This window comes from Trichechus manatus, unplaced genomic scaffold (assembly GCF_000243295.1).
Source record: "Trichechus manatus latirostris isolate Lorelei unplaced genomic scaffold, TriManLat1.0 scaffold00035, whole genome shotgun sequence".
Taxonomy (NCBI): domain Eukaryota; kingdom Metazoa; phylum Chordata; class Mammalia; order Sirenia; family Trichechidae; genus Trichechus; species Trichechus manatus.
The window spans coordinates 12,037,550-12,059,117 of record NW_004443971.1 but is presented as its reverse complement, the minus strand read 5'-3'; the positions used below and the strand labels follow the sequence as shown (position 1 = coordinate 12,059,117).

The 21,568-nt window shown below is 43.8% G+C and overlaps 1 protein-coding gene across 7 annotated transcripts; it reads left to right on the top strand.

The window, feature by feature from the left end:
- Window positions 1–958: 958 nt before the first annotated feature.
- On the top strand, window positions 959–20,636 carry LAX1 (lymphocyte transmembrane adaptor 1). Of its 7 annotated transcripts, none has more exons than XM_023730326.1 (7): window positions 959–1,017; window positions 1,097–1,239; window positions 1,815–2,021; window positions 4,676–4,785; window positions 5,427–5,537; window positions 6,102–6,187; window positions 11,183–12,832. In XM_023730326.1, exons 3-7 carry the CDS (start codon window positions 1,933–1,935, stop codon window positions 12,074–12,076), a joined length of 1,290 nt encoding a protein of 429 aa, XP_023586094.1. In that variant the 5' UTR covers window positions 959–1,017; window positions 1,097–1,239; window positions 1,815–1,932; the 3' UTR covers window positions 12,077–12,832. The 7 variants fall into 7 exon arrangements, 5 of the variants coding, with proteins under 5 accessions (XP_023586094.1, XP_023586096.1, XP_023586095.1 ...); XR_002823924.1 differs by lacking the exon at window positions 959–1,017 and adding an exon at window positions 19,152–20,636 and having other exon boundaries at window positions 1,031–1,239; window positions 11,183–12,127; XR_002823925.1 differs by lacking the exon at window positions 959–1,017 and adding an exon at window positions 16,857–18,434 and having other exon boundaries at window positions 1,031–1,239; window positions 11,183–12,127.
- Window positions 20,637–21,568: the final 932 nt, after the last annotated feature.

Below are 21,568 nucleotides of genomic sequence, written 5' to 3'. Positions count from 1 at the left end.
AAAGAGGAAGACCCTCAACAAGATGGATTGGCACAGTGGCTGCAACAATGTGCTCAAGCATAACAACAATTATAAGGGTGGGTAGGGTGGGGCAGTGTTCCGTTCTGTTGTACACAGGGTCACTGTATGTCAGAATCGACTCAACGGCACCTAACAACAACAACAACATCCATCTGATACTCCATTTCCTTGTGAAAAGTGAAGTCAGAGGCTCTTTTTTTTATACCCTCACAACAATCTTCATGGCCCTTTCTCTTTGGCCTCTTCCAAGAAGCAAAGAGAATTTCATAAGATTGGTAGGGGGATGAGAGGAAGGGAGTCAGAAAGAAATTTTGAACCATCTTTGAAGTTTGGATACTTTGGGCAGACACATGGGATGAACCATGAGGCTTCTGAAGCAGGTGCGCAATAAGCAGGCCTGCGGTTGACCTTCCCTGAAGGCCTGGACGACAGGAGGTACAGCAGGCAGGAATCACTGAGGGCAGCCTTCAGGAGGCGGCAGTGCAAGGAAGGGCCTTTATGGGCCCTGTGAACCCAGCATCACCTCCATTCCTAGGGTAACACGCAGAGCAGAGGTTCTCAAAATGTGAAACCCCGACCATCTGCATCAAAGTCACCTGGGAAGCATCCATTTAAAAAGCCACTTAGCTACCCACGCGCTGCATCCTCCACCCACTGAATCAGAAGAAGGTGCCAGATATCTGCATTTGTTTCTAAAAAACATCCTCCAGTGCTCCTTAGACCTGCTAAAAAATTTAACCTGGAAGGTTCAAAAACTCTCTGTGTCACAGAAACCCAGGGGGAGCAATCACAAAGCCCCCACTACCCTGCCTCATTTTTAATCACTTTCACAGCAGACCACGGAGCACCCGGCCAACCCAGAGACCAGTGGGTTGAAGATGTGTTTTCTGCTATCTTACTAAGAGCTGAGCAGCATTTCCTGCGCCCTATGCTTCATTAGCACATTAGTGGTATCGCTTCCTGTGACTGACTCTATGTTTCCATCCTGGCAAAGTGGTTTGTTCTTTTCTTTCTGCGGGTCGGGTCGGAGGAGGGGTGAGGGTTGGGGATGAGCTTCTCACTAAGCCTTTCACAGGCCTCTTAGCAGTCTCCCCCTCTGTGCCGCTCACGGTCCCATCTGACGACGGAGACCACGGATCATCCATGAGCTCCCCCTTCGGTAGCACCACATCAGGATGAGATCTCACCTCCGGCACTGGGCATTGTAGCCACATCCAGGTAGAATCAACCTGTGGATTTTGTATGTTGGGTCAACTCAGCCTGACATTTTAGGGGCAAGGACAAGCTAGGGAATTTGTCGGGGGGGGAAAGAAAGTTCTAGAAAGAAAGATTGAGAGCTTTCAAATGAAAGAAATAAAAACCAAGACTTTTGTTTGTGAGGGACTACAGTGAATACACATTGAAGAACAAGAAATCTTAAGTGTAAAAAGTTGTGAGTAAGCCTTCGTCTAAAGTGAGAATAGCAGCACAATTGGAAGAGCATAGTCGATGTCACTGAACTGTGCATGTAGAAATTTTTTTGAAATGGTGTATCTTTGGCTACATATATTTTCACCAAAAAAAAAAAAAAAAAAAGAAAGTTGAGAAGGGAGAGGGTTGACATGTTGTGGGGTTGTTAACCAATGTCATAAAACAATATGTGTGAAAAAAAAAAGTTGTGAGTTAGGGAGTATTTGGAAGAAATGGAGACCAGAAGGATTTCTCTAATTCTGTAATGTTATCTACTAACAAATTGTTTATATCACACATGATTACATGCAAAGTACAAACCAATTTTCCTTTTCTCCCTGGAGTCAGCAACTTAGGAAGAGCCAGGAGAAGTGACAGGCATGCTGGCTAGCTGATTATGACCAACAGAAGACTTAGGAGGAGAAGCTGAACCCGGCGACCATTGCAGGGGTCCATGTGACAATGAATCATACTGCCCCGGCCCGTTCAGAAACCAAAAGGATGACCTTGGAGCCCAGCACGCTGCAGGAAACTTGTGGCAGCCTAGACGGGTGAGTGAATCGGGTGGTGAGCCCCACCATCCTCAGATTTAGACAGGGTATCCTGGCCTGCCGGGGGTGCTTCTAGCACAGTGGTACTGCCACCCCTCACAACTGGGCTGAGGTCCACTAAGACCACCATATTGCAGGCTCAGAGGAGTTTTCTCAGGGATGCCGGAAGGAAAGGAATAGGTGTTCAGGAGAAAAGGAAGTTGCTGGGGAAGAGGAAAAGCTGTGAAACACAGAATTTTCTTAGAGCTAGCTGCCAGCCTGGCTAGATTTTCCACCCCTTTGGGGCCTCGATCACTAGCCTCAGTCTTTCCTATCTCAGGTCCCACTAATCACTCTTCAAAAACACTAGATCCCATCATGATAAAAACAAAAGGCTCACTTTTCCCAGGGATATGTTTTTAGGTCTTAAAAACTTACCAAGGAGGAAAAATGTAACAATAGTTGTAATGAAGATAAGCCTTTAGGACATAGAATCTCAAGAGCACACCATGGCTGTAAATTTTACTGCTATAGCTTTCAATCTCATACAAACAAAAATAAAAAGTCCAGTAGCAGTTGAAACTTCAGTATCACTGGCAGGTATAAACTTCAGTGCTATGAGAACAGAACAATCCAATGACATAAATTTCAAAACTATTGTAAATGTTATCACCATGACAAACAAGCACATGGGCATTGATGGAGAATGAATTCGTAGAAATTGTCAGAACCCTGTGGTGCCCACCCCCGCCATTTCTTTATTAACTCATGTATTTATTAATTCACTCATTCATTAACAAATACTCATCAGGCCCCTACTAAGTATCAGACACTGTCTCAGCACCAAGTAAACAGGATAGACAGGTCCCTGACTTCCTGAGGCTTACGGACAAGACGAGGGAGGCAGATGATAAACAAAGGAACGTATACTGTAACAGTCAGTCATACGCACTATGGTTTGATGGTTTCTTTGTTTTTAAATTGATAGGGTTTTGCTATGACGGTGCTTTGAAGGGAAAAAAAACAGCAGGGCTAGGAGACTAAGAGTAAGGAGTGGTCACGGAAGACCTGCCTGAGGAGGTAACATTTCAGAAGAGACCAGAATGAAATGAGGGACAGAGCCACGTAGGTGCTGGGAGAGAAAGCAGCAGCAGGTCTGAGATGGGGCCGTGCTTGGAATGAGCAAGGGACAGCAAGGCATCCTGGTGATCGAAGTGCAGGGGTCAGAGGGAAAGTGGTAAGAAATGAGGTCAGAAGATAGGCAGACCGGATCATACTGTGCCTTAACGTCCTCATGAGGTAGGGACTATGGATTTTATTCCAAGTGTGATGGGAAGCCACAACAGTTGCAAGTCAAGGAGGATTAGCCAACTCACAATTAGGGAGTGGCTCTGATTGACTGATTAGAAGGATCAAGTGGCCTCCCGTATTAAGAGAGTACGGTGGGAGCAAGCGCGAAAGCAAGGAGGCCAGTTAGAGAGGCTGGGAGCCTATTGAAAGGCCCTAGTGAAAGTCATGGTGGCTTGAACCAGGGTTGAGCACAGGAGGAGACAGAGAGTTGGTTGGATTTGGGATAGACAGATGCCCAGGGTAAAGCAGATGGAATTTGCCGATTGGCTGGACGTGGGGCATGGGAAAAAAAAAAAAATAAGAGCAGGCAAGGATGGCTGTGAGGTTCTGAGCCACTAGCTAATGGGAAACAGCAGAGGAGGAGCAGGTTTCTTCAAGGAGAACAGGAGCTCTGTTTTGGACATATTTGGTTTGAGATGGCTGTTAGGCAGCCTAGCGGAAACGTTGAGTAGAAAGTTGGATAAACAAACCTAGATCACAGGAGGACAAAAACCCTCACAGAGGTTCCCTGGCAGATGTCCTGGTTTATTTTGGGGGTAGCAGGGCTGCTACTGCATTCCTGCTGCAACCTCGCTTGACTGCTTCCTGTTACAGCAGGCACAGCCTCCTGGGGGTATAATTTGAATGCATTTCACAACCGATGCAAAGCAGCAACTCCAGACCTGCCTAGGAGTTGCAAGGTAGCACAGAACTCGTCCAGGGCAGTTGCATTAGTTAAATTCCACACAACAGCAGAGCGTTGCCTGGAGACCAGCTCCACAGCGTGGTGCTGTGGGGGTTACTCAAGTTCATGCAAGCTGGACTCTGCCACTGAGCCACTCCCTGATTCTGAGTTGGGTAAGCCTCTCCCCAGTGAAGCCAGGAAGCCCAGCACTGGGGAACAAAGGGAAGCAAGGGCAGATGGACTTGCCTTTGCAAGTATGGAGTTCAGTGTGGTGGAGTGAAAAGAGCATGATCTTTGGACCCAAACAGATGTAGAGCCACATTTCATCTCTGTTACTTCCTAGCTGTGTGATCTTTGACAAGTTATTTTAACTTTCTGAGTCTAAATCTCAGGTTCCTTGGCCACAAAGAGAGACAGGAGATTGTTATAAAGATTAAACAAGGTTCACTTGTAACCCCTGGCTCACAGCAGGCATTCAAAGGTCCCTTTTCCCCTTGTGTCATTCCCCCTATTCTCGAAGTCACCATTCAGGTGCCCTAGCCTTGGCTTTCCTTCATGGGGCCCCATTCTAAATCCTCGGGGTTCTAACTCCTGGAAGAAGCTTCTTCTCCTACCTCCCACCGTCCTGTGGCGGGGGCATGGCGCTTGGTTTTCCTCCTAGGGATAAAGACCAGAGCACCACCATCTTCTCAGGGTTTGCGGGGCTCCTTGCCACCCTCCTGGTCATCGCGGTTCTCTGCATCCTGTGCAACTGGAATAAACGGAAGAAGCGTAAGTTGTTTGTTCCAAAATCAAGTCACACTAGGGTTCATAATCGAGCCTGGCATTTAAAATCCAGTTTGGGTTATCTAATCCACCATACCTAGTGTCCCCGGGTGGAGCAAACAGTTAATGCACTCGGCTGCAAACCAAAAGTCCACCCAGAGTCTCCTTGGAAAAAAGACCTAGCGATCTACTTCCAAAAAAATCAGCCATTGGAAATCCTATGGAGTACAGTTCTACTCTGACACACGGGAAGTCGCCATGAATTGGAATCAACTCCATGGCAACTATTTTTTTAACCTCCCACACCAAGTTATTTTCCAGGAGGAGGTCTCTGTTCTTAACCTACACGCTGGTCACTGTCTCACTCAAGATCCTGAGCCGTGACTTTCAAATGCCTAGTGCTGATTCAAGTTCTGTTTTGAAAGACATTGGCCCAGTACCCCATGGTGCAGTTTTCTCTTCCTGCTTCTGTTCACTGAGTCCCCTATTTGTCTAGCTCAAATAGGACTTGTCAAGTCTGAAAATGTATTTTTTTATGATATATAGTGAGAGTGGGGAATATTCCCAGGGAACACTCCATTCGCAAGAGTCCTCATTCTGTGCAGCTGACCCCTGCCATGACCCCCGTCTCTCTCATTGCCTCGCAGGCCCAGTTCCTTACCTCCGAGTTACTGTCATGCCCTCGCTGACCCTGCCTCAGTGCAGGCAAAGATCCAAAAACATTTATGACTTCTTGCCTCGGAGACAAGAAGAGCCAGGTAGGTTCTTGCCCCTAATCCATGGAGCCCAGATATACTAAACTCCTCCCAGGACACACCTCTCACCACCAGAAGCAACTTCCTCCAAGCCTTCAGACCTATCTGCCCTCAGAGAGCACCAAAGAGAATGGGATAGATGAGCTGCAAGATGCAGCTCCAGTGGGGAGCCTGGAGGGCTCTAAAGAAGGAGGAGACTCTTCTGGGTTTGGGCTTTTGTTTTATATGGATATTAAGGTGACAGAGAAAAGAAAGGAGTATCTAGGTGTGAGGAAGGTACACAGAGGAGAACATGGCCACCAGCAAGGAGGCTACTACCCAGAAGCTTCCTTCCCAGCCTCCCCAGCCCCTTTGCTAATGTCCTCTAGTGCCACCAGCACTTAGGAGAGTACTAGGTCCCAGAGGGCATCGTCACTGTAGCTCTGACCCTCTGACCACAGAATACCAGGCCCCAGACTGGAGATACCCAGCACCTGACAACCCAGTTTCACCCGTGATGCAGGGATCGTCAGGAGGAAGCCCTTGGAGGACTCACTAACTATTTTCAGGTGTTCTCTGTCCTTGCAGGGAGACATCAGTCAAGGAGTATTCGCATTTTCAGTACTGAGAGGCTTCTCTCCAGAAATTCGGACAGCCCTACCCCTGAGCATGTGGTAAGAGCCAAACCCCTTGGGAGAAATGACAGATCTCTGGCAGAAAAACTGAAGTGAAAGAGTTCTGCTCTCGGATCTTGTTTCACAACAGCAGACAAGCGACGTGTCCTCTGGCACTCGCCCTGCAGCCCTATTAATAAATCGAGAGGACTAGCCTCAGGACTTCCCTACTGCCCAATGAGGAAAATTAAGAAAGATAAGAGCAAGTGCTTGAGATCTGAAGAAAGGCATCAGGGCACATGGATTCTGTGACATGATGTTGGGACTGAAATGGATTGTTTTAACAGACATGATAACTTGTTTATCCAAATGAGTGTTGACCCCTTCAAAGTAATCACCTCAGGAAGGTACACAAATATTCTAACAATGCTGTTGGTGCTCAAAATATATTTAAGCCCTGCTTTGGGGATTACTTCTAGGGCCTGTGTCATATCGTTTCAACTATCCTCAGTATTAGAAATATTCATAAGCTATTAACAGTACTGTACCTGAGGTATAAAGTGTTTCATCAAAGTGGGGCAGTTCTTTGAGGTTATTATTTTTGTTAGATGCCATTGAGTCAATTTTGACTCACAGTGATCCCATGTGACAAAGTAGAACAGCCCCATAGGATTTTCTAGATCTTTGCAGAAAGAGATCAGCCCGTCTTTTTCCCCAGGAGCCGCTGGGTGGATTCAAACTGCCGACCTTTCAGTTAGCAGCCCAGGGCTCAACGATTGTGCTACCAAGGCTCCTTATTCATTCTCTGAGGTTATAAAGGGAGAATTACAATTAATAACTACAACCCCATGTGTCTTATGATCTGGCTTTGAAGGAAGCTTCCAGGGAAGAGCCCAACAATAATTCTGTGAGGAGGTACCATATACCGTAGAGGGGCTACTTTGAAGAACACGGTACTTGTTTTCATAGATAAGTTCGTGTTTGTTTTGCTAAGGAACAGCCTCCTCCTCTGTTTCGTGGTCATCCTCAGGTAAGCAGTGATGCTCCCACTGCTGTTGATTTTGTTCATTGCCCAACCTTTCATTATCCAGAGGTTTAGGTTCAACTACTACACAGCCATCTCCACAAAGTCGACGCTTTTGCTTCCTCCTCTGCCTACACATCCCACTCCTTGGGCTCTGCTACTGCCTGCTCAGACTTCCTGGGGCAGCAAGTCTGAGGGGCTGATAAGGGCAGGGAAGAGTAAACTTCATTGGCAAAGCTCATTCCAGGATATGGGTAGGAACTGAGTGGATTTTGCATTTAGAGTTTAGGTCTCAAAGTGACTTAAGCCCCTAAAGATATTTGATTTGGACTCCACAGGATTTTAGGAACATTTGAAATCAGCTGTCAACATTTAAAGACAAAGAGATTTCACACTGAAAGTCCAGATTTCCAACTTTTCCTGAAAATTCAGAAGTTCTGGAAACATCCAGCCAGCATCCCTAAATGCCAATGAGCAACTGAGTCTGTGTGTCAGCTGCCCCATTAATAATAATGGCAAGGTTGTTTGTTTGTTTGTTTGTTTTTTTAGTGTTTTTTATGTACCAGGAGCTATTCTAAACACCAGTTGTCTTAGTTATCTAGTGCTGCTGTAACAGATATATCACAAGCAGGTGACTTTAACAAACAGAAATTTATTTTCTCGCTGTTTAGGAGGCTAGAAGTCCAAATTCAGGGTGCCAGCTCCAGGGGAAGGCTTTCTCTTTCTGTCACCTCTGGAGGAAGGTCCTTGTCTCTTCTGAGCTTCTGCTCCTGGGCGATCTTCATGTGGCTTGGTATGTCTCTTCCTCCATCTCTGCTTGCTTGCTTGTTTAATCTCTTTTATATCTCAAAAGAGATTGATTTAAGACATACCGTACACTAATCCTGCCTCATTTACATAACAAAGAAAACCCATTTCCAAATGGATTATAACCACAGATATAAGGGTTAAGATTTACAACACATATTTTTGGGGGACACAATTCAACCCATAACATTCCACCCTTTGGCCCCCCCAAAGTTCATGTCCTTGCCACATGCAAAATACATTCACCCCATCACATCATCACAAAAGTCTTAAATCAACTCTAACTTCAAAATCTCATCTTCTGAAGCGTCTAAATCAAACATGGGTGAGACTTTAGGCATATTCCATCCTAGGGCAAAACTCCTCTTCATCTGTGAACCTGTGAAATATAGAATACAGGTTATTCTATATTCTTCTAAAGGACAATGATAGAACAGGCACAAGGCAGACATTTCCATTACAAATGGGAGAAACTGGGGGGAAGAAGGGGATAACAAGCACTAAGTAAGTTCAAAACCCAGCAGAACAAAGTACATTAGCTCTCAAGGCTTGAAAATAAACCTTTCTTATCTGAGACCATCTGGGCAATGGCCCCACCCTCCAGACTCTGGAGGTTGGCCATGCCCTCTGGATTCTGGGTGGAGGCCCTTCAGCCCTGGGCTTCAGCTCTGCCTTCCAGGCAAGCCCACTGGGATGGCAACTCTGCTCCCTCAGCTTTGGGTGGCACCATTCTCCTAGTCCATCTGAGTGGCGACCCCACCCCCTTGGCCCCAGCAGGCCCTGTTCTTCTGCCCCTTGGGCATGGCAGCCCCACTCCCTCCGCTTTGGGTGGCAGCCCCACCTCCTGGCACACCCTAACGGCAGCCTCACATTCCAGAACCAAGTTAGAGAAGATCTGACTCTTTGAAACCTAGGAGGCTGTGGCCCCAGCCTTTGAGATCCAGGAGGCAGTGGCCTCACCCTTTGAAACCGAGAAGGCCCTGCTTCCCATGTTCCTCCCAACAGTTCTGCTGATCTCCGAGTTACTCCAGGGATGGTTCTTTGCTTTCATTGGATGACAACAGATGTAGTTCCTTTGACCTGTTTCCTGCCTTTAGAATTCCAAAAGCCAGGCAGCGTTCTCTCCTTTTGTTCTTTCTCTATCCCCTTCAGTCTAAGCTGATGGGTTTTCTGCTGTGGTAGTTGGTTAGAGGCATCAGTCATAGGCTTAATCTCTTTAGCAAAAGATTGTGTAGCCATGTCCTTGGTGAACATTCTAGGACACATGTTCTTAGTTTGTACAACAGAATTTTCCAAATCTTTCAGTTTTGTTTTCATTTTGCACAGTTCATTTTTAGGTCCATCTCTTTCCTCTTGCATTTTACTATAAGCGGCAAGGAGACAACATGTGACCCCTTTAAGATCTTGCTTAGAAATCTCATCAGCCAGATATCCAAATTGATCACTTATGAGTTCTACCTCCCAGCATATATTTGAACATAATTCAGAAAAGTTCTTTGTCACTGCATAAAAAGCATCACCCTTCTTCCATTGTCCAATCACTTGTTCATCATTTTAAAACTTCACTGGAAGCACATTTAACATCCACATTTCTAGCAACATTCTGTTGCTAGTGCCATATGTACAGTCATCCCCCCGTATCTGCGTGGGATTGGCTCCAGGATCCCCAGCAGATACCAAAATGCAAGAATGCTCAAGTCCCTTATATAAAATGACATAGTATTTGCATATAACCTACATATATCCTCCCATATACTCTAAATCATCTCTATATTACTTATAATACCTAATACAGTGTAAATGCTATGTAGAAGTTGTTACATAGTACTGTATTGTTTAGGGAATAATGACAAGATTCGAAGTGAACAATGTTCAAACAACGAGTGCTAGAGAGTGACTGAGGATCTGTGAAAGAAGGGGAGGCTACAGCAGGGTATGCCTACACATCATTTTATTCATGTGGATTCAGTATAGTGCTCAGCATGCAGCAAATTCAAGTTTCGCTTTTTGGAAATTTTTTTTTTTCTGATTATTTTTGATCCACAGTTGGTTGAATCCACAGATGTGGAACCCACAGATACGGAGGGCTGACGACTGTATTCTCTAAGACGATGGAGATTTTCTCTACAACTCTCCTCACGTCCTTCTGAGCCCTCACCAGAATTGCCTTTGATGTCTATAATTCTACCAACAGTCTCTTCGAAGCAATCTAGGCTTTTACTATCAGGCACCTTAAAACTCTTTCAACCTCTATCCATCACCCAATTCCAAACGACTTCTACATTTTAGTTATCTGATAGAGCAGCACCCCACTCTTCCAGTACCAAATTCTTAGTTATCTATTGCTGCTACAACAGAAATACTACAAGTGGGTGGCTTTAACAAACAGAAATTTATTTTATCACAGTTTAGGAGGCCAGAAGTCTGAACTCAGGGTGCCGGCTCTAGGGGAAGTGTATCGCTCTTTGTCAACTCTGGAGGAAGGCCCTTGTCTCTTCTGAGCTTCTCCTGGGCAATCTTCATATGGCTTGGTGTCTATCTTCCCCCATCTCTGCTCCTCTCACTTGTTTAACCTCTTCTATATCTCAAAAGAGATTGACTTAAGACACACTGTACACTAATCCTGCTTCATTAACATAACAAATAAAACCTATTCCCAAATGAAGTTATAACCATACATATAGGGGTTAGGATTCATAGCACATATTTTGGGGGGACACAATTCAATCCGTAACACTAGTAATCTATTTTCTCTTCACAAAAACCTTATGAGGTTGATATTATGATTATCCCCACCTTATAAATTAGAAAACTATGACTCCATGCATTTGGTTAAGAGATTAGGTAACTTGCCCAAACTCTTTCATCAAGTAAGTGGTGAGGCTGCGATTAGAAGCCCTCAGTTTGAACCTAAGCCTGTACCTATGCTACGTTGCCTCTCAATGCATTCTGAGGAGGCTGACTTTTTCTGGTTTATAATACTGCCCTCCCACTCCCCACTGAACTCCCTCACCGCAATTTTTCATCACAATTTCACTATTGTTTTTCTTAAACTCTGCCCACTTCCCTAATACCTACTAGGCATCTAAAGCCTTGCAGTTTGAGGTCCTTCATTTAAAGCTTCTTCCATCATGGGGAAAAAATATACTGGGCAGGGGAGAAGAAAAGACTTGTCCATAGTTCTGTCTTCCATCCTATCACTGGCCTTCTCTTCTTCCCCACAGCTCTCACGAGCAGGCAATGCCCTCCAGGTGCATGCAGTCCATACCTGTGCCATGGGGTATGCAGTGGGTGTCTATGACAACACTATGGTGCCCCAGATGTGTGGGACCTTCACGCCCTCAGCACCCTACGTCAATGTCAGAGCTTCCAGAGACGACCTGAGCATTTCTTCAGAGGATTCGAGGGATTATGTCAATGTGCCCAGAGCAGAAGAAATTGCTGAGAATCTAGCTTCCAACTCCCCCAGAAATCTGTCTGTCCTCCCAAGTACACAGGAGCTGGACTTTACTGAGAAAAGAGACGTGGGCTGTGGGGACACCAGTGACTGCACCAGATTTTGGTCTCCAGGAACTGAGAGCAGCAATGAACTCAGTGATGAGGAGAGCTCTTCTCAGACCTCAAATGACTACGTCAACGTGTCAGAATTAGATCTTGGGGCCGCCCAGAGGGAGAAGCCCTGGACGACTTTTCAGTGCTGCAGAGATTATGAAAATGTCCCACCAGCAGATGTCAATGGAAGCCAGCAGCAGGCAGAGGAAGAGGCGACATCCTTAAACACAGACCATGTGAAGGGCAGGACAGATGCTCTGGGGACCCACACTCAGCCTGTCATGCAATCAGGCAGTTTCCTTGTTTTAGGGGATCATATGGCCTTTCAGCCATTGGCACAGAGTGGGAATAGTCAGATGAAGCATGGAGAAGAGACGCCAAGTGAGGACGATAGTGACTACGAGAATGTGCTAGCTGCCAAGTTAGGAGACAAGGACTCTGAGCAGGGATCGGGCACACAGCTCCTTCCTGATGAATTAAGACCCAGCGACCCAGCTGGAAAGTTACATGGAATGGTTTATCCTGCTGGATCCACAGCCACCACAGAGTCCAGTGATGATCCATGACCACTCTAGTATCCCAGTGGATTCATTTGGTTGGGCTCAAAAGAGGCTGAGGTGAGTAGCGAACTAAGAGGCTAAGAGGGAGCAAAGGTTTGGGGAAGCCAGATAGGAATTCTTGTCAAGCAAGGTGTTGTTATCTGTCATACCAGCCTAAGAATGTGTGCTGAATCTGCCTTATAGGACTCTTGTGGAAGATAAGAAATGGGATAGTACCTTAGTGCCTATTGGAAACATGAAGTCATCTAAAATCATTACCTTCACTAAAACCCAGCTGCAGAGCAACAGTAGAGATTATTTTATAATCTAGGCAGAAACCAACAGGAAGGAAGAAGTCAAGGGGAGGGTGTTTCCGCTTTAAAAAAGTACAGACATTCAAATGCTGGAGAGGATGCTGAGCAACAGAAACTCTCAGTCATTGCTGGTGGATCACAAAGCATTTAATAGCCACTTAGGAAAACTGTTTGGCAGTTTCTTATAAACATACACTTAGCATATAACCCAGACATTCCAATACTACAGATTACTCAAGTGAAATGAAAACTTACGTTCACACAAAAGCTGGTACAGGAATGTTTGTGGCAACTTTATTCATAATTGCCAAAAACTAGAAATAACCCAGATGTCTTTCAACGGGTGCGTGGATAAACAAACTGTGGCACATACTACTCGGGATTAGAGTCGGGATATAATGGGAACTCAGATTTATTTTCATATGTATATAAATAGATCATTACAAAAATAAACACGGATTTGTGTGCATACATGGGTTACTATACATACGTGTATTTTTCTAGCTCTATGTACCTAGGGCGCCGAGGAGTAGTGACATCCCATAACAACTAGCACACCCAGAACTTAGATATTAGTTTCAGAACACTATTCTCCAATCAGTGAAGTATTGATTCATTCAACAACATGGGTGAAGTTATTTTTAATAGACTGTTTTTTAGAGCAGTTTTTAGTTTATAGAGAAATTGTGCAGAAAATACAGAAAGTTCCATATATTCCCTCTCCCTCTGCATACTGCTTCTTCTATTATTAACAATGTGAGTGAATCTTAAATGCATTTTGCTAAGTAAAAGAAGCTAGACCAAAAGTCTATCTATTGTATGATTCCATTTATATGACATTCTGGAAAAGGCAAGACTACAGGCATGGAAAACAGATATGTGGTTGCCAGAGGCTGGGAGAGGGTGTGAATTTACTACAAAGGGATTGCACAAGGGAATTTGGGGGTGATAGACCTGTTCTGTATAGGAGTCCTGGTGGCTCAGTTGTTAAGCACTCAGTTGCTAACTGAGAGGTCAGTGGTTCAAACTCACCAGTGGCTCTGTGGGAGAAAGATGTGGCAGTCTATTCCCATAAATATTACAGTCTTGGGAACCCTATGGGGCAGTTCTACTCTGTCCTACAGGGTCGCTATGAGTCGAAATTGACTTGACAACAATGGGTTTGTTTTTTTGTTTTTAGACCTGTTTTGTATAGTCCTGTGATAGTAGATCTATGACTCCATGCATTTGTCAAAATACAAAGAAATGTACACCACCAAGAGTGACATTTTCTGAATTAAAGCTTAAAAAAAAATTAGCCATAATGTCAGAGGGACCCAGGATAGAATGCAGACTGTGACAGATGAATCTACCTGCTTTATAAATGTATGTATGACACAATGTCGCTGAAAGCGGTGGGAGGAAATGAGCTGACGTAAGTCACTTTCGAAACCAGTGTTTTGACTGGATATTATAAGGCTGAAAACATACAACCTGTACACAAATACTTCAATCTAGTTGGAAGATCTGTATCTCAAAGGAGTAGGGTTAGCAATTCTGAGACCACTTTACACATATACTAACTCATTGCTATAGAGTCAATTCCGACTCATAGCAACCCTATAGGACAGAGTAGAACCGCCCCATAGAGTTTCCAAGAAGTGGCTGGTAGATTCGAACTGCCGACCGTTTGGTTAGCAGACGAGCTCTTAACCAGTGCACCACGAGGGCTCCACACATATACTAAGGTTGAACCAATAGGTAAATATATTGTAGGTAACCGCAGCCAGGTTTCTCACTGTCAGAGAAAGAAGTTACAAATAAGCAAGTGAGAAAGGCTAGAAGGAATGCTGTGATGCTGGATTAGAGCTGGGGATACAATATGAACTCAGGTTTGTTTTAATACATATACAAATAGATCGTTACAGAAATAAATACAGATTTGTGTGCACACACATGCATATATTTTCTATCTCTGTGCACCGAGGGCACCTGGGGGCAGTGACACCCCATAGCAACAAGCACACCTAGCACTTGGATCTTGGTTTCAAAATACTATTCTTCAATAAAAGGAATCAGGGCTCCTTGGAGAAATGGCTGGTTCTAGGGCTGGGGCAGGGAAAATACAACATGAGCCTGGAGCATCTTATAGGGCCCCAAGGTAAGGAAGTACCAAAAGAAAAGAAAAAAATATGAGGGCATGTCAAAAACAGCCAGCTGAAAGAGCTTCTAATGGCAAGGTTGGAACAAGCTGAGCAATAAAAATAAATAGTTAAAATATTGATTGATTACCCAAAGAATAAAATAAATATCCATGATTCCATACCAATATAAATAAATGATTGAATAAATCAGTCAATTGGAGGAAAGGGATAAATCTTCCTTACAGATGAATTTCAAATAACAAATGTAGAAGGAATGAGGGAAGTAGAAAAATATCACCATTAGGGAATACTTCTCAGCCATAAAGAGAAATGAAGTTCTGATACATGCTATAACATGGACGAACCTTGAAAACATTATGCTAAACGAAATGTCAGACACAAAAGAACAAATATTGTATGACCCCACTTACATGAAATATCTAGAATAGACAAATGCATAGAAACAAAGTTTGTCAGTGGTTACCAGGGACGGATGGGAGAAGGAAATGGGGATTTATTGCTGAAGGCACACTGAGTTTCTGTTAAGGGCAACGAAAAAATTTGGGAACGGATATTGGTGACGGTGGCACAAAATGATGATTGTAATTAACATCACTGAATTGTACCTGTAAAAAATGTTGACATGGCAAACGTTTTGTTATACATATTTGTATCACAATTTAAAAAAAAAGAAAAAAATCACCATTAGGACACCACAGTAATAATTGCTATAGGTAAGTCCGCTGATGAAAGCTAAAATTAGTGGGTAACACTTTAAGGAGAGACAAGACAGATACATAGCCTTGAGGACGCTCCCCCTGTCACGGTTTGAATTATGTCCCCCAAAAAATGTGTATATCAGTTTGGCCGGGCCATGATTCCTGGTACTTGTGATTTTCCTATATGTTGTAAATCCTGCCTCTATGATGTTAATGAGGGAGGATGGGTGGCAGTTGTGTTAGTAAGGCAGGACCTGATCTGCAAGACTGGATTGTGTCATGAGGCAATCTCCTGAGATATAAAAGACAGAAGTGAGCAGTGAGACAGGGGGACCTCATACCATCAAGATAGCAGTGCCGGGAGCAGAGCGCGTCCTTTGGACCAGGGTCTCTGCGCCGAGAAGCTCCTAGTCCAGGGGAACACTGACGAGAAGGCTGACAGAGAGATAAAGACATCCCCTGGAGCTGACGCCCTGAATTTGGACTTTTAGCCTACTTTGCCTGTGAGGAAATAAACTTCTCTTCGTTAAAACCATCCACTTGTGGTATTTCTGTTATGGCAGCACTAGATGACTAAGACACCCCCTAAATATTTATTCACGACTGTGGTGGTTTTAACCCATGTCTATAAATTCTTTGAAACTGCCCCTCCAGGAGGTGGAGCTTAATTCCCTTTCCCCTGAGTGTGGCTGGATGTAGTGGCTCATTTTTAATGAGTAGAGTATGGAAAGGGAAAAACAGTAACTACACAGTGGAGAAACTTGGCAGACATCACCTCTACCAAGTGGTCAAGGTTAACATCACCAGTAACAAGTCAATGTTACTATCACTTCACCTCTGTGGTATTCTTCCTCAAAATCCATAGCCCAGTCTAATCATGAAAAAAAGTCAGAAAACCCACAGTAAATGACGTTCTGCAAAATACCTGACCAGAACTCTTCAAACGTGTCAAGGTCATGAAAGACAAAGACAGACTGAGAAACTATCACAGACTGGAGGAATGCTTGGACAGGATAAAGGCAGATTGTTGCAGGAGCTAGCTCTTCCATGTCTGGTAACTGTGCCATTGTATAGGCCTCTAAAGTTCACAAGTAACCAGCATTTAAATACCTGCCACACAGATGACACTGTGCCAGTTGGGCATTGATGGCCAGTCAGGGCTAGCCAGGGAAGCAGCGACAAGCAGAGAGAGGGGACAGCAGCCTCACCTAGGCAAGTAAGGAGAGATTTGTATCAACTGTGAGAATGAAGTTTACAACAGAACCAAATCTCAAAGGCTGAAATGAAAGAATTCTCACAACCAAGAGTGGCTGGAATTTCATAGAATCGGAATAAAAAGTTGTTAAAAGAACTACCACCCAGTGGGAAAGAGAGGTCCAACATTCCACAGTTGAGGGGCAGGTCCCAGAAAAAATAAAGCCAACTCATGTTCATATCCCGAGTTGGATACCTTAATAAACCAGTTATACTTACATACATTCTCTCAAACTGAGAATGATTGATAAATTGTAGATTGTCTTACATTAGATAGGTTAACTTGTTTATTTTTCATTCTAAGAATTTTTACAAACAAATTGATGCAAGACTTTTTAAAAAATAATGTAATTCTTTCTTTCTCCTTATGGTTTTATTTTCTCATTTTACTTATCAGGAAATTTTGAATTAAATGGAATACCCATTGCAGTCATTGTCTCATCTCAATTGCCTGATAACACTAAACGTGAGGAAAGTTTTTCAAGATCAGGAATGAGAAGTAGATGTAAAGATAACTAATTCATTGTGATTCTTCGATTAGTTAAATATACTCAATTAATTACTCAAACGTGTATTATAGTGATGTGTTCTCATTCAGAATTCTGTTTGGTATGAAATGCAGAGGTTTGCTAGGTCTCCTGCATCCTTCTATAAAGACCCTGTCCTCGAAGGGTAAGCAGAAGACATAACTTGATGTCTTTCTTGGATCTGCCCTCTCTGAACCTCTCTTAGTTACCTTGGGCTGGATCATCATTCCTGGGTTTCCCGTGGGCTGAGGGCCTGTACTGACTTGCAAATACTTCCAGGAACTCTGAGTCTTAAAACAGTCAATAAGTGGATGCCCTACCTCCCTGGAGTTAGGGGGAAATGGAAATAAACACTTCCTCTTGCCAACCTTTTTCTTCAGCTTTCCCATCCCCAGACTGGAAAGGTGGCTGTACATTTCTACCCTGAAGGGTTAGGACCATTTCAGAAGAATAGGACAACATAACCCGAACTTTAACCATTTCCTCCTATCTCAGACACTCTTTCGACTCGCCAGGAACAAGGCAAGGTGCCTCAAACCCTTCACAAGCAAGCAGTTTCCCAGGCAAGGCTGGCTTCATGGGCACACGTGTGCAGTTGCCCAGGGACAGCTCAGCTGTCGCCATCTTGAAATTCTTAACTTTGAAAGAAATTCTTCTTTATGAGCTTATGTTTGTAAATAAAATCTGCTGGGACAATGCAGGCTGCATGTGGGCAGAGGAGATGCACATAATATGCATATCCACCACTCCTTGTGGCTCTATTTGCATATAGCTTTGATGATGCCCCATAAGTACTGAATTCTGTTGGACCCACAATTCGCATGTCTCAAAGTAAGTACAAGAAAAGTGTGTGATGTCCACAACTGAGTAAGCAGGGGCTCTGACAGTCCTGAGAGACCACAATTTCTGTTCAAACCAGAGCTTGCTTTAAATCCAGAAAGAGGCAATAGTGTTCTAAGAAGCACAAATGACTGAGGAACCCTATTATATCCTTTCTTACTTGTATTACTTTGCTGTAATACTTAACCACTTACACTGAAAATAATGACACAGAAGGAAAGGGACAGTTAGGGCAGCTCCTCATAGTTCCTTTTCCTTTGATTTTCTACCTTTGATTTACTGATGTAGTCTTTCCTTATTCATCAGTTAATCAAAGGTAGAGAGTATTGGTAGGATGTGTGTATATCAAGAAGCAAAATAAAAACAGTTGAGTTAGTTTTGTGCAGTGTTTCCACTGTTGTGGTAAGAATTAAATAGATACATATGTACAAGCTGCAAAATAAAATTAGTATAGTTTTGGTGACTCCACAGACAAGTTAAACACTCATGTTTGCATTTAAAACAGGCATTGCACAACGTAAAGATGAATGGTAAAATTCATGCTAACAATTTAAAATTTTTATGTTTTTTATTTAAAGAATGCATTAAGAAGTATCTTAGTCTGGGTTCTCCAGAGAAGCAAAACCAGTGAAGTGTATAAATATATATATAGAGAGATTTATATCAAGGAAATGGCTCACATGGTTGTAGAGGCTGGAAAGTCCCAAGTCTGTGGGTTACGCTGGAGGCTTCTCCTGGTTCACGTAGCTGCAGGGGCTGGCGAGCCCAAGATCAGCAGGTCAGACAGCAGGCCTCTGGCTCACAGGCTGTGGAGGCCAATGAATCCCAAGATGGGCAGGTAAGATGGCAGGCCACTGGCACACAAGCTCCAGAGGCTGATGAATCCCAAGATTAGCAGGTAAGGTGCTAGTTCAAGTCTCAAGAACCAGAGGTCAGCTGAACAGGAGCCAGCTGCAGGATCCAGGGCAAGCAAAATCCAGCAAGCTTGGCCAGAAAATCCATCCATATTGGATGCAGGCCACACCCCCCAAGGAAATTCCCTTTCAACTGATTACTCATAGCAGATCTCATCATGGAAGTGATTACATTACATCAGATCTCATCATGGAGGTAATTACATCACTATACGACTGCCAAACCACATCATAACTGCCAAAGCACTGTGAATCATGGCCCAGCCAAGTTGACACACAACCTTAACCATCACAAGTAGTAAATAAAAGACACTATGACAAATCAAGAGAGAAACCATAGAAGAAAGGAAAAAGCTTTATATTTTAGCACCTTTAATGATATTTTTTCCTTTTTTTTTTTTTTTTTTTTAGCAAGAAGCCCCACAAATTATGTAGCCAGCCCTGCTCTCATGGGTCTGCCTTCCATGGTCACGTTTATGTGCTTACTTGAGTCCCTCCACAGGATTATGGAGTATTTCACTTTCCCCTTTGTTACAGACTGAATTGTCCCCAAAAAATATGTATTGCAAATCCTAACCCCTGTATCTGTGGATGTTATCCCACGAGAACAGAGTTTTCTTTGTTATGTTCATGAGGCTATATCAGTGTAGGGTATATTTTAAGACAATCACTTTTGAGATATACAAGGAGCAGATGAGGCACAAAAGCAAGCAAGCACGAATGGAGGAAAGATAGATGGAGATCTCCAAGAAATACCCGGAAGAACGCTAGAGAAGCTGAGATAAGAATTGTCCCCCCGAGTAGGCTGAAAAAGCCTTCCCCTAGAGTCAGTGCCCTGAATTCAGACTCCTAGCTTCCTATCTGTGAGAAAATAAATTTCTGTTCATTAAATCCATTCACTTGTGTTATTTCTGTTATAGCAGCACTAGATTACTAAGACACATCTCCAGCCCAAATCAAATACGATCCTTCTCACAAGAAGAGTAATTGCTCCCTCAGTCCTTCACTCTCACCCAGCATGCTATGCCTGCAGTCTTGAATTTCAGCTGGATAGACAGAAATGGCCACCCCCACCTGTGCCGGCAGATCCCTGTATGGAAAAACAGACCCCAGCCCAAGGGGTCAAATGGATAGGATTTTTCCATCTAAGTTTCCTTTTTGTGATTGCATCAAAGCAAGATGTAGACCTCTGGCTGTTTCCTTCAATTAGGAAAGCTATTAAAGTAATAAATCTTAAAACCATGGAAGTTCCATAAAGAGGCATGGGAAAAAGTTTCATAATCTCAGAGTGGGAAAGGTCTTTCTAAACATGAATGCAAACCTAGAAAGCTATAAAAAGATTGACAAATTTGACTACTGTATTGGTTTTCTATTGCTGCTGTAACAGATCACCACAAACTCAGTGGCTTTAAACAACTCAAATTATCTTACAGTCCTGGAGGTCAGAAGTTTGAAATGAATCTCACAGGGCTAAAATCAAGACGTCAGCAAGGCTGCATTCCTTTGGGAGGCTCCAGAAGAGAATCTGTTTCTTTGCCTTTTCCAGGTTTTAGAGACAGTCTGCATTCCTTGCCTTGTGGCCACTTCCTCCATCTTCAGAGCACATCATTCCAACCTATGTTTCTGCCATCATACCTTCTCTCTGACTCTGACTCTCGTCTCCCTCTTATAACAACCCTTGTGATTATATTGGGCCTACCCCAATAATCCAGGATAATCTTTCCATCCTAAGATCCTTAACTTAATCACATCTGCAAAGTTCCTTTGCCTTGAAAGTAACAAATTCACAGGTTCTGGGGAGTAGGACAGCTTTGGGGGGCTTTTTTCTAAATCGTACTGTAAATGAAGGTTTACAGAACAAACTAGTTTCTCACTAAACAGTACACATATTGTTTTGTGACACTGGTTACCAGCTCCACGACATGTTATCACTCTCCCTTCTTGATCTTGAGTTCCCTATTACCACCTTTCCTTCTCCCTCCTGCCTTCTAGTCCTTGCCTCTGGAATGGTGTGCCCCGTTAGTCTCATTTTGTTTTATGGGCCATCTCATCTAAGGCTGTAAGAGTGAACCTCAGGAGTGACTTTATTACTGAGTTAAAAGATGTCCAGGGGCCATACTCTCGGGGGTTTTCCCCTCTGTCAGGCCAGTAAGTCTGGTCTTTTTTTGTGAGTTAGAATTTTGTTCTACATCCTTCTCCAGCTCTGTCCAGAACCCTCTGTTGTGATCCTGGTCAGAGCAGTCAGTGGTGGTAGCCAGGGCACCATCTAGCTGTCCTGGACTCAGTCCGGTGGAGGCCTTGGTAGCCGTGGTCCATTAGTCCTTCGGACTAATCTTTCCCTTGTATCTTTTCTTCATTCTCCCTTGCTCCCGAAGGGGTTAGACCAGTGGAGTATCTTAGATGGCTGCTCACAGGCTTTTAAGGCCCCAGACGCTACTCACCAAGGTAGAATGTAGAACATTTTCTTTATAAACTATGCTATGCCAATAGAGCTAGATGTTCCCCGAGACCATGGTCCCCACAGCCTGGGGGGCCATTATTTTGTCTACTATAACCGTATAACAGTTTGGTATCTCTGGTGATAGGAGAATGTGATAATACTGAAGCCCTGGTGTAAGATTCAGAAAAGTAAAAAGATGCAAGCACACACAGGCACATACACATCTGGGCTTCAAAAGAAGAAATGAGAAAGTAGGAAGTAGGCTGCTAGGCCTAGCACGTTTGCTGGTTAACTGATAAACTGATTTAGATTATGTACTAGATATTAATTTAGGGGAAGTGCTTATCACAGCAAACATGAAAGAAGCAGCCACCAATGACCTGGGAGA